The sequence below is a fragment of the Zalophus californianus genome, chromosome 3, assembly GCF_009762305.2.
Source record: "Zalophus californianus isolate mZalCal1 chromosome 3, mZalCal1.pri.v2, whole genome shotgun sequence".
Taxonomy (NCBI): domain Eukaryota; kingdom Metazoa; phylum Chordata; class Mammalia; order Carnivora; family Otariidae; genus Zalophus; species Zalophus californianus.
Window position 1 is genome coordinate 49,538,650 of NC_045597.1, and position 13,827 is coordinate 49,552,476.

Below are 13,827 nucleotides of genomic sequence, written 5' to 3' on the forward strand. Positions count from 1 at the left end.
AATAAGAAAACAAACAACCTGATTAAAAAATGGGTCAAAGATCTTAACAGACACCTCATCAAAGAAGATATACAGATGACAAATAAACATGTCAAAAGATGCTCCACATCATGTGTCATCTGGGAAATGAAAATTAAAACAATGAGATCCATTTAGAATAGTGAAAATCCAGAACACTGACAATACCAAATGCTGACGAGGATGTGAAGCTATAGGAACTCTCATTCACTGCTGGTGGGAATCCAAAATAGTACAGACACTTTGGGAGACAGCTTATTGGTTTCTTTCAAATGTAAACCTACTCTTATGACAGGATCCAGCAATTGAACTTCTTGTTATTTACCCAAAGGAGTTGAAAACATATCCACACAAAAACTCACACATGGATATTAATAGTACCTTTATTCATAACTGCCAAAACTTAGAAAAAGCTAGGATACTGTTTAGCAGATAAATGCATAAGATTATGGCGGTCCATCCAGAAAATGGTTATTAACCAGTGCAAAAACAAAAGCTATCAAGCCATGAAAAAAAAATACGGCATAACCTTAAATACATATTACTAAGTGAAAGAAGTCAACTTGAAAAGGTACAAGCTGTATGATTCTAACTATATAACATTCTGGAAAAGGCAAAACTCTGGAGACAATAAAAAAGATCAGTAGTTGCCAGGGGCGAGGGAGATGGGAAGGGATGAATAAGCAGAACACAGGCCTTTCAGAGCAATGAAACTATTCTGTATGATACTGCAGTGGTGGATACATGGCATTATTCATTTATTGAAACCCATATAATGATTAAGAATGAACTCTAATGTAAACTATGGACTCTGGGTGATTATGATATGTCAGTGTGTGTTCATCAATGGTAACAGATGTCCCACTCTGGTGAAAGATGTTGATAATGACAGGGCTACACATATATGGGGCAGAGAGAACATGAGAAATCACTGTACCTTTCTCCCAATTTTCCTGTGAACCTCAAGTTGCTCTAAAAAATATAGTCAAAAATAAAAAAAATAGACTTGGAGAAAATATTCACAATATTTTTGTGTGGCAAATGATTTATATTCAAAATATTGATTCAATAAAATCAATAACAAAAAGAAAAACACATACACCCCAATAGGCAAAGCTTGAATAGACATTTTACAAAAAAGGTAAGTGAATGGCCAATAAACACATGAAAAATTATCCAACATCATTAGTCATCAGGGAAATGCAGAATAACACTGCAATGATATATCATTCCATTACTACCAAAAAGGCAAAAACAAACAAGCAAACAAAAAAAACCCAGACAAATAATGACTGAATACTGGCAAAGCTGTAGAGCAAGCGAAACTCTCCTAAATTGCTAGAGACGATTTAATGGTACAACCACTCTGCACAATATTTTGGTAATTTCTTTACAATTTAACCAGCCATCTACCTTATGAATTAGGAAATCTATTTCCCAAAAGGAATAAAAGACAACAAAAAGACTTATGCAAGAGTGTTCATCCAACTTAGATCACAATAACAAAAACTGGAAATAACCTAATTGTGTGTCAACTGGAAAATGTATGAACAAATTGCCATGTGTCTGTGTGTGTAATAATGAAATTATATTACTCAGTTATTGTATTTGACACATGCTGTCAACATCAACAACATAACTCTTACAAAGGCATGCTAGTAACATGACTTTATGTTAAGACACGTTAAGTGACAGAAGCAAGACACGAATGAATACACAACTGTTTAATTCTTTTTGTATGTGAAGATCAGAAATAATTAAAACTAACCTCCAAAGACAGCAAACGGAAGAGTGTCCAAAAGGGATTAGTGTTGGGGATTTAGTGGAACGTGGCATGAGGAAAGTTTCTGGGATGATAAAAATATTCTATACATAGGTAGAAGTGATAGATATAATATATAAATTCCATAAACTGTATTCCTAAGATCTGTACATTCACTCTCCGTAAATTTTGTCTCAAATAATTAATATCTATGTGTATGTGTATATTTATTTATTTATATTTATGTAACTATCTATGTGTGTGTACATACAGAGGTATATTTACACACAGATACATATGTATAATATATGTTATATATATTATACATAGGTATAGATATAGATGTAGATACAGATATAAATACAGATACATGTGAGTATAAATACTATGAAAAGTCCTTTCATTACCACTGTACTTTATGTATATGTGTGTAGGGACACATTGTTATTTATGTATATGTATGGATACATACGTGTGTGTCCAGTAGTGAAGTAGACTAAAAGAGTATGATTATGACCAAGTCATTTATCCATAATCTCTTAACTGTGTAAGAACTTGGATAATGATACTACCAGACCACAAATTTCACATACAGACCTCATGACAAGGACTGCCTATCTCTGGGGATTGGGGACTTGGAGTTGAGTGATTGAGTGAGACTTTGAATTCTATTCCTTGGAAGAGGTAAGTATGTTCCATGAGTGAGAGGAAGTAAAAAGTTACGTTTTTACTTGGCTAGAGGATGGCCAGATGGCCAGAAGATAAGATTTTGACAGAGACAGTACTGTGCAGTCACCAGATCTCTTTCCCTTTTCCTCCTGTGCATGCAGTTAGACAACAGTTCCCAGAAATTTTATTTTTTATTAGTTAGTTGGGACCATGTGGCTGAGATCTGACGAATGGAATATGAATGGAAGTGTGACATCTCTTTAACAAAGGGCCCTAACATCTCCCTGTGATTTTCAACATTTTGTAGTTGATCTTGCTGGAGGCAGATAATCCAGAAGATTCTGAGGCTCAAGAAGGGGCAAAGCCATATAATGGAAGAACAATGAGTCTGAATGAGTGACTGGGTGAAGAGTTACTCCAGTGATTCCTAGGATCTACAATGGACTATGAATTGAACAAGAAATAGACTTTTCTTATTCATTTTGGAAGTTCATATGCCAGTAACCATAAAAAAAAGTGACCAACTTTACATTTCAGTTTTATCTTTATCTTTTATTAGTATTCATGAGCCCCTTATAGAAGATAGAATTCCTTGCTAAAAATTTTCTAGCCTTTCAAGCATGAGAGAAGAAAAATTATGATAAAAGTTATACACATACATATATATTTGACTATATTTATATTTTATATATAGTGGACTATATGTATACATTATATCTGTAAACTCATATAGTTATGTGAGGATACATATACTCATATATAGCTTGTGTTTTGCTTTTCATTAAAACAAACTAATATCACAATTATTTATTTCTCATAATCAATATTATCATATGTCTCATATAAAATCAATATTTGACTTAAAAATCAATACTACCTGAAAAACCAAATAAATATTTGTTTTCTTTTTCCGCCATCTTGGAGTCTGTGGAGGCCTGCTTGGGAACAGGACTCCTATAACGCCAAATAATGTCTGGAAGCCTGTGGTCTAAGGCCATTTTTGCTGGCTATAGGCGGGGTCTCCGGAACCAGAGGGAGCACACAGCTCTTCTTAAAATCGAAGGTGTTTATGCTCGAGATGAAACGGAATTCTATCTAGGCAAAAGATGTGCTTATGTGTACAAAGCAAAGAACAACACAGTGACTCCTGGTGGCAAACCAAACAAAACCAGAGTAATCTGGGGAAAAGTAACTCGTGCTCATGGAAACAGGGGCATTGTTCGTGACAAATTCCGAAGCAACCTTCCTGCTAAAGCCATTGGCCACAGAATCCATGTGATGCTGTACCCCTCAAGGATTTAAATTTAATGAAAAGTAAATAAAGGTATAGATTTGTTCTCTTGTAAAAATATATATATATTTGTTTTATTTGTTTTATTTTTTTGTTTTAAATTGTACAACAAATGGAGAGTCTATTAAAGTGAAATTCCCATAGAAGACTGTGTCTTAGTGACTTTCTATGTACCACTTAGTGTTATTTTTTTCTCAGATTTAAATGTATAAATTCTTACCAATTCCCCATACTCCAACCTACCTCTATTATGGGAAAAGGGCATCAAAAGCAGGTTTTACTACCACCACCATCACCATATAACTTTTGAGACATCAGTTTTCTTACTGCCCTGATTTTTTACTTCAAAATTAAGCTGAATTATTAATGCATGTAACTATCATACACTTATGAGTTTATGAAAATGCTTAATGTCACCTCTAAAGGAGCCCCTAGGAATAATGCCAAATCCAAAGAAATTATGGGAATCCTACTTAGTGTCCTATTTAGTGACAGGTAGTTTTTTTAATTAGAGAAGACTCCAAAATGTGACAACCTTACATTGCCACTCAAAGGGAGATGTGTTTCCAGATAATATATGGACGCTCCTTTGGGGAAAAGCATCAACCACAAAATTGCCTCTGTGTCATCTTATAACTACAGTTATGTGTGGAATTGTGGAATTTAGTCCCATAGGACATGCAGGTATAATGAATGTTTCTTTGGTCATGGAAAAGAAAATTATCTTGCAGTATGGTAAAAGTCTTAGAAGAAATAGCTCTTGTGCCAGAGGTTTGATAAAGGTAGCAAAGTGGCTTTGGTTCATCCTGTGAAGAAGCTCTAGGCTTTCTGAGATTTGTAGCAAGGCATTTTAGTGAAAACTTCAGGGAATGTGTCATACACCTACTTCTTCTACCTTCATGTCAAGTAATGAAGTGTGTGAGTAGCCAAAATATCCATGTGCCTGAAAAAAAAACAAGCACAAATGATGCCAAACTTGCCATTTTAATTCATTTTCTTGGATAATGCTGTTTGAAATATAGTGACCAAATTAGCTGATTTTGTGGTTATACGCTAACATTTATAAGTCAACAATTGGAAATATTTAAGATTAAAGAAGAAAAATTTTTATGTGCAAATATATATACAACAATTTATATCTGCTGTTGCCATGAGCGACAGCCCATGAGATTCACTCTGTGGTTGATTCTGACAGTTTATCCCCATAGAGTCTACATTCCATTTCGAGGAGGAATAAGTCAGTTCATTTGGACATTGGTCTCCAAGAAAAATGCATAAGTGAAGCTCTAGATGAAAAGGAAATACAATATTAGAATAAAAAGAGAGCATTTTCTATTGATCCATTTAACAAAGAAAACATAAGCATAGACTCTCATCAAAATATGCTGCAGCTATGGTGTAAACTCAGCATGGATAGCTAGACTCAGTCATTTTGAGGAAAGAAGAAATAGCAGATAGTTAAAGAGAACAAAAAGAAAAACTTATTTAAAAAGATTTTATTTATTTATTTGTTAGAGAAGGAAAGAGCAGAAGCAGGGAGAGTGGCAGGCAGAGGGAGAGGGAGAAGCAGGCTCTCCGGTGAGCAAGAAGCCCGATGCAGGACTAGATCCCAGGACTCTGGGATCATCACCTGAGCTGAAGGCAGATGCTTAACTGACTGAGCCACCCAGGCATCCCTCAAACTGATTTTTAAAAATCTCTTTCAAATCCAGGATTTCTGTAAGAGCAATAAGATTTGTCTTTGTCCTCCTCTTCCTCATTGTTTTTAACAATTTTCCTAACAAATGGATAAAGAAGATGTGGTGTATATATACAATGGAATATTATGCAGCCATTAAAAGGAATGAAATCTTGCCATTTACAATGACGTGGATGGAACTGGAGGGTATTATGCTGAGCGAAATAAGTCAATCAGAGAAAGACATGTATCATCTGACCTCACTGATTTGAGGGATTCTTAATCTCAGGAAACAAAGTGAGGGTTGCTGGAGTGGTGGGGGTGGGAGGGATGGGGTGGCTGGGTGATAGACATTGGGGAGGGTATGTACTATGGTGAGCGCTGTGAATTGTGTAAGGCTGTTGAATTACAGACCTGTACCTCTGAAACAAATAATACATTATATGATAAAAAAAGAAGAAGAAGAACAACAACAACAACAACAACAACAACAAGAAGGAGAAGAAGATAGCAGGAAGGGAAAAATGAAGGGGGGATATTGGAGGGGAAGACGAACCATGAGAGACTATGGACTCTGAAGAACAAACTGAGGGTTCTAGAGGGGAGGTGGGTGGGGGGATGGGTTAGCCTGGTAATGGGTATTAAAGAGGGCACGTTCTGCATGGAGCACTGGGTGTTATATGCAAACAATGAATCATGGAACACTACATCCAAAACTAATGATGTAATGTATGGTGATTAACATAACATAATAAAAAATAAAAAAACTCAAAAAAAATTTTCATAACAGAAGACTTAAAAAAAAATTTCACACTAAATGGTCCACGGAAAATTATTGGGACAGTTAGAGGAAAGAAACTGTAATTAAAAAATAGGCATCGTTTTTCCTGAGTAACCTATGCTTGAATATCATCATCTGAAATAAAATATAGGATTTGTTAAAAATAGGGTATGTGGTTGTAATGTTCTATTCTTCCCAACCATCTCCAATTCAGAAAACTTCTAATTATTTTTTTACACATTTTGAACTATAGAAGATTACCTTCCAAGCATATATTCTTAAGAAAACAGCCTATGTAAAGAAATAAAAATGTGAAATATAACAAAATAATATGTTGGCACTGTGGCCTATATAAATATTTCAAATGAGAGGGAAATTATATTGGGGGTCCATCCTTCAACACAGTGGCATATACCAAACTTAAATCATTTCCCAAACATTTCCCTATCATTCAGACTAAATCCAGAGTATGCCAGAAACTACATCACTCTGTATGAGTGGTGTAAACTAAAGTGAAAAAATGGGTGACTTACTCAGATAAATGTGGCCCAGAAGGCTATTTATAATGAGGAAAATTTAGATATTTGGTCTGTATTACCCACAGGACTGCAGATATCAATCAATCCCACTAAGAAATTGCACCGTTCTCCTGTTGTCTAGGAGAAGTTCTAAATGGTCTGACTGGACCGGGATTGGCTGCTTTTTGGCTCAGAGCTGGTATAAAGTTTGACTTTTTTCACACAATGCCGAAGAAGTCAATATGAATTGTATGGCATTACTGTATAGTATGTAAGAGATGGGATAAGTAACTCACATACTCAATAGCTCTGGGTGATCTTCCTTTCTATCACTTGATGGCCAACAAGGACCTAACTTGAATATGAATATGACAGTGAAAACCACACACAGTGAAGATCCCATGAGACCGAGCACAAAACATTTAGCACCACACTTAGGACATGTTTCTCTTCCATTTTTCCCTCCTTCTCCTCTTCCTCCTCCTCTTCCTAATTTTGGTTTAAGTGAAGCTACTCTCAGAAAGGAAGATAGTATAAAGGGTTTCAATTTAGGAAGCACATTAATAAAGTGAACAAATCTAAGTTAAAGGAAAACATCATGATTATTTTAATAGATTATACAATAACTTACCCAAAATTTCTCATGCAATCTCACATTAAAAAATAAAGTACATCTGAAGTAGGAGGAAAAAAAACAAAACAACAAAACATGTGCAAGGCAATGCAACATCAGATTTTCACAGCAACATGTAATTTTATATGAAAGAGATAAATGCTGGTGGCATGCCTAGTATGCACGGTATATTTTGTTCCATTACATATTCATGACTTCAAAGTTAGCTGTTTGACAAGGTAATGAGTCCATAATAGGCAATCTCTTTCTTTTCTTGAAACCACTATTTCAAGTCTCCACTATTCTCCTTGAGATTACTTCTATTCAACATTTCTTACCCACTCTAAGCAGATGGCACTGCCTGTTTCTTTATAAAGAGAATAGGAGCTTCTACATGGGAACTCTCTCCAGTTCTGTTTAATCTGCATGTACGCCCATAATCCCATTTTTTTATCTTCTGTGAATAATCTCACATCTGCATTCTTTCCAGGAACTTTTTCCACCTAGGACATTGTAAACCAATTGCTCTTTACTCCTCTCTTCCCTCTACTTACATGCATTCCATCATTCCCCTTCTCTTTACACTAAATCTCTATCAATGTAACTCACTCTTTTCATTTATACCCAAGCTTCCAAAAAGAAGAGCTGATATTTACTTATCATATTTTCTAAGCACTTACATCTCATTTCTAGATTTATAATTGAAACAGCTTCTACCTTGTTTGGTAATGATGTGGTACTGCCAAAATCAATTAGATATCTTAGTTCATGCAACTGGACAATCCCTTTTTCTTGGCTCCTAGGACATCACTTCTTTGATTGCTCTATTTCAAATGCTTTTGTCTGATGAAGTGCCTGACATGTAAATATTTGTGTTTTATTGCAGAAAGTGGGAGTGAAAGTGTCAGGGTAGACAATGACTTAAATCTCTAGACACTAAGCTCTGCCAGGCTTTCATAAAAGATAATGGTAAAAATATTTATTTCCAGAGCCACCTGGAAACCCTTCTGAGCACAACATTTCAGGACCCACCAATTACAAACCTGCATGTATATACTATCCTTGCTGAATCCCATCCCTTCTTATTGTCTTAGAGACAATCTTCACCAATGATCACTTTTCCCTTCCCGACTCCAGATGTACATATTGATTTGTCTTCTCTATATCTCTCTGGCTCCAATGGGTACCTCAAAATCAATATGTGAAATGAAGACATAATATCCTCCCCTTTCCCTTTTCTGGTCCCTAAAAATGTGGTTATCTTGCTAATTTTCATCTCTCAATGAAAAATACCAGAATCCAACCATTCCCACAAGGTAAGAAATGTAGAAGTGACTTTTATTTACTTTTAGTGATTTTTAAAAAGATTATTTATTTATTGGGGGGGCAGGCAGAGGGAGAGGAAGAAGGAGAGAAGCAGACCCCCCCAGGGGAGCCTGACACAGGTTTGATCCCAGGACACTGAGATCATGACCTGAGCCAAAATCAAGAGTCGGATGCTCAACCAACTAAGTGACCCCGACATCCCTACTTTTAGTGATTTTTAGTGATTTCTTTCCCCTATATCTAAACCCCCATTTTCAAATTTCTAGTTGATATTATCTATTTTATATTTTAATTATTCTCTTTACCATCTCTACCATTGATTTCCCCCCCACAAACCCCACCCCCCCATACACACATCCAGGCTTCATGTTTTTACACCAAAAGTCTTATTAAGACTATTAGTTACTAATATTCGCTAATATTGCTACCATCAAATATAATTTTCACATTGTCATCATAATAATCCTCAATGCAAATCTTATGACATATGCCTGATTAAAATCCTGATGGTGGGGTGCGTGGTTCAGTCGGTTAAGTGTCTACCTTCAGCTCAGGTCATGATCTCGGGGTCCTGGGATCAAGCCTCATGTCGGGCTCCCTGCTTGGGCGGGGAGTCCGCTTCTCCCTCTTTCCCTCCCACTCTCTCTCTCCCTTCTGCTCCTGCTATGTCTCTTGCTCTCTCTCTCAAATAAATACATGAAATCTTTTTTAAAAAGTCCTTGATGGCTTCTTATTCTGAACTGTAAGTTATTTTGTATATATTGTATACCTATTTTAACTTATTTTTCCCTATAATATCCCTGAACAATATCATCTGACTCTGTTCTGTGTAAAAAGAGAAATGTGCTGTGTTTATTTTTCTTTTCCTCTTTGCTATCATCATATTTGGAAGTGGTTTTTATATATGAACAATGAATTAAATGCATAGCGAATTCTTGTTTACAACTGTGTATTTCTCCGCAAACCACATTGTTATCTTTCATTTAACATTGTAAAGAAGAATATTGAACCCTAATTGATGTTTTATTATTTGTAACATTTTTCATCTAGATGCTTATATTTTTGATTCTTCAAAATTAAAATTTGATTTTCTTCATGGTGTATGTGGTCTAGTTTTTTGTTTTTTTGTTTTTGCTTAACTGTAGTAAGCAAATTGAGTCTATGTTTTTAACCCAATAATATATTTTTTAATTGTGTCTTAAATACTTGTTTCCTTTGTAGTTTTTGTTTCCTCTTGAAGTAAATTTTATTTTATTTACTCTTTCTTCCATTTATATTCTATTTATTTTCATCATTTTCATCCACATTCTCTGCATTACAGCAGTCTTTCTTGACTTATTCTTTACATCAGTGTTTAATTTTCTCTTTTTCACTTCTGTTCCCTACTTCCTCCAATGTGGTGTTAACTCTGCCACTGAATTTTTTATTAATTTGCAATTCTTTATTTAGTTCAACCTTTCAATCTGATATTTTATTTTTGAAATACATCTGTTTTGTGTTTGTTTTTCACTTGTTTTATATCTTAGTAGTCTCTTCTATCTTTATAGCTACTCTTTGATACAGATGCAATGCATGTCTTCTTGCTTCGTTTCTTTTTTTAAAGATTTATTTATTTGAGAGAGAGAGAGAGCATGAGTGGAAGGGGCAGAGGGAGAGGGAAGAGAATCCCAAACAGACCCCACACTGAGCAAGGAGCCCAATGTGGGCCTCAATCTCATGACCCCAAGATCAGGACCTGAGCTGAAACCAAGAGTTGGAAGCTTAACTCACTGCGCCACCCAAGTGCCCCCTTGCTTTTTATTGTATATATGACGCACTTTTATAAAATTGTATTTTGCAACTTGGAAAATATTATTTTTGCGAATATGCCACCCCTTAAGTCATCAGCATGTAAAAACTTTGTTTCTCCCTTCTGCAGTATTTTTTGTCAATGTGATCTTATTTTTTATCACTTTAATAATGCTTAGATGATGAAAACTCCACTTAGTTGGCTTTTGCCAAAACAATCTGTATTTTTTAAAGATTTTATTTATTTATTTTTGCTACAGAGAGAGAGCAAACATGATCAGGGGGAGGGACAGAGGGAGAAGCAGACTCCCTGCTGAGCAGGGAGCCCAATGCAGGACTCGATCCCAGGATCCTGGGATCATGACCTGAGTTGAAGGCAGACACTTACCTGACTGAGTCACCCAGGTGCCCCAATCTGTATTTTTTAAACCAATGCTATTACTCTCACCTCCTTAATGAGGAATGGTCAAATTGCCTTCACTCTGCCCAATTAACACTGTGTAGTAGGCATTAAATCAATAATAATATCTTGGAGGAATATTATTCCTTTGTATGCAGAATTAATGGACAACATGACAATTCAATCTTGGATTTTTGATAATATCATCAATTGGCTCTTTGTCTTTCAGGTCCAATCTTTTATTTTATTTGAGTTTCTGAAATGGATGTATACAGAGAATAATAAATCACAGATTTATTCAACATCAGTGCCACCTACGGTAAAGCATTTTTGGCACCATATCTCTACATGTCTCTTTCTACTTAAGTCACTATTTTAGTAAGGGGAATTCACACAATATTTGAAAAACAAGTTATGTGTCCTTTATAGGATACACTATTATTTTAAGGTACATCTTTTTCTTTGTTTTCATAGATACTGTGGTAGAATATTGGGAAATACTGTATCAAGAATGCTAATTAAGGACATTTTTTTCCTCATAAGTATTTGATAATAAAATGAATACAAGAATTTCAGTGCTATATATGAAACTGTTTACAAAGCTTTATAAAATTCCATTAGCTTGATCTGAAAACAGAAGCAAACATTCATTCATTCAGCAAATGTTGTTTCATGTTTTTGACAAGATATTCATGTTTTCCCTTTTATCACTTACTCATACATTTGACACTGTTGGGACAGAAGAGGAAAATGGTCTTTTAATAGAAGCATAGAGTATCACCTTTCTCAGTAAAATTAAAACTGTCTGCTAAATTCTAAAGACCATGTGATTAAAGATGCTTAATAGGCACATAGTACATCTTGCAATTATTTCAAATGTCCAAACTTTGCTTAGGTATGGCTTCAATATAAATAGTGTAATGAAATTATTGCCCTTCAAATATTTCTATATGAGAAAAAATTCAATAAGTTTTAAGTTCTAAAATTTGTAGAACAGGATAGTTTGGTAACAGTGGTTTGCCACTTTCTGCCCACGATTCTTTAAGCTAAGAGGATTCCCATAAATTGAGATTAAAAAAGTAGTAGTCTTTATCATGTCATGTTGTTTTGTGCTTTCTTTTCACTGGTACTATGGAATAATTGTGTTGAATATGAATAATAAATCTGTTCTATGTGTTTTCAAATGTTTGCCATGCATTCAGTTTTGATTTTTCAATACTGTTTTTAGTTGCGCCATTATCCAAGCTTGACTAAATATAATGTCTTTTGACACTAAAACTACAGGTAAGGTGTTGGTAATATAATTGTAATGCTAATAGTTACACTACATGTATTGCTGTATTATAGTCAGTAATAAAAGCATGTTGAAGTGTTGTGAAAACTCCTCATGCTTGCATTATGTTATGATCTTTGATAACCTTTATTTCTAGATGAAAGTAGTTTACAATACTGTATCAGCTATAATGAGCACCAATAAACAAGCTGCTTTGCCAAGGGCGAATATAATTCCAAGCAATAAAATTGAATCTATGACACTGTATCTTCTATTCTTCATTTCAGATTCATTAACTATTATGGAGATCAATCTCTTTGACACAGTACATTTCTAACCACATTTATGCCAGAATATGTACTCATTAGCATGTTTGAACTCCAAAGCTAAAATGACAGGGTTTCCCCCTTGCTTTGTCACATTACACATAATTTGAAAAGCAAGCCTTGAGCATTCTGACAAGCACGTTGTTTAGGATACATTTCTTCTCTCTATATACATGCATACCTTTATGCACATCTTGTACATTTTATGATTTATGTTATACAAATGGGAAAAATGACACTGTTTATAAGATTTTGAAAAATTTAGGTAAACCCAATGCTCTGAATAAACTATCTTTAAATAGTAGTATTTAGCAACATTAATATATTTTTGTTTCCAAATCTAATTGTAAATTAACTTGTACGAATGTGGATAGATAGATAAGTAGATATAGAATAAATTACTGGACTTATTGCCTAGAGGTGTTGCTATTGATAGCCTCTTGGAAAGGTCATTTATTAAAATTTATAAGGTTTCTTGTAAGTGCAGTCACCCAGTTATGATCTTTACAGCTCCAACATTATTTCCTTGACATAACATGTCACAATACATTTAATAATAAAGAACAAAGAAAGAATAAAATATCACCAAGGACATGTTGACATCGATCAAAAAATATATTCCCAGGCAATTAAAACTACCAAATTTCCTTTTTTCTCCCTCTATAGATTGTATTAGAGTTTTAAATGTCTGCTTTTTATAAAAATATTGAATACATAAATGGTAATGGTTCACATATCTTCCCAGCCTTTCATTATAATGGGATGAAGCGAATGTTCAGCATTTCCTTAGAAGCAAAAGAATGGCAGTTTTGAGGAGGAGGAGGTAGGCAAGTGTCACTCGAACTCGTGGGCACTTAGAGAAAAAGGACAGAAGAAAGGCTACTTGAGAAAAGACTTGTTTTGCAAACCAAGAAGTTTATTTGGTGTTTTCGTTCCAACAGTAAAAATCCATAGAAGCGATTTGATCTGGGAAGGGACATGATGGTTTTATTAAAAAAAAGCAGAAGAAAAAATCTGGCAACACGGTATGGGGGTGGTAGATATTGGCAAGGAGATTAGTAAGGCAGCTGTTGCCTGATCTCAGAGTCTGACTTTTTTTAATAAATCTTTTATTTTTTTCAAGATTTTATTTATTTATTTGACAGAGAGAGACACAGCGAGAGAGGGAACACAAGCAGGGGGAGTGGGAGAGGGAGAAGCAGGCTTCCCGTGGAGCAGGGAGCCCGATGTGGGGCTCGATCCCAGGACCCTGGGATCATGACCTGAGCTGAAGACAGACGCTTAACGACTGAGCCACCCAGGTGCCCCACAGAGACTGACTTTTAAGTGAAGTGAAAGTTAGGAAAAGATGCGTAGTGTTAAATATTTTAAAAAGTGAGGGAAA

The 13,827-nt window shown here is 35.0% G+C and overlaps 1 protein-coding gene across 1 annotated transcript; it reads left to right on the top strand.

Moving 5' to 3' along the window:
• Positions 1–3,418: 3,418 nt before the first annotated feature.
• On the top strand, positions 3,419–3,751 carry LOC113920764 (60S ribosomal protein L35a-like). Its single transcript, XM_035726878.1, has one exon. It carries the CDS (start codon positions 3,419–3,421, stop codon positions 3,749–3,751), a length of 333 nt encoding a protein of 110 aa, XP_035582771.1.
• Positions 3,752–13,827: the final 10,076 nt, after the last annotated feature.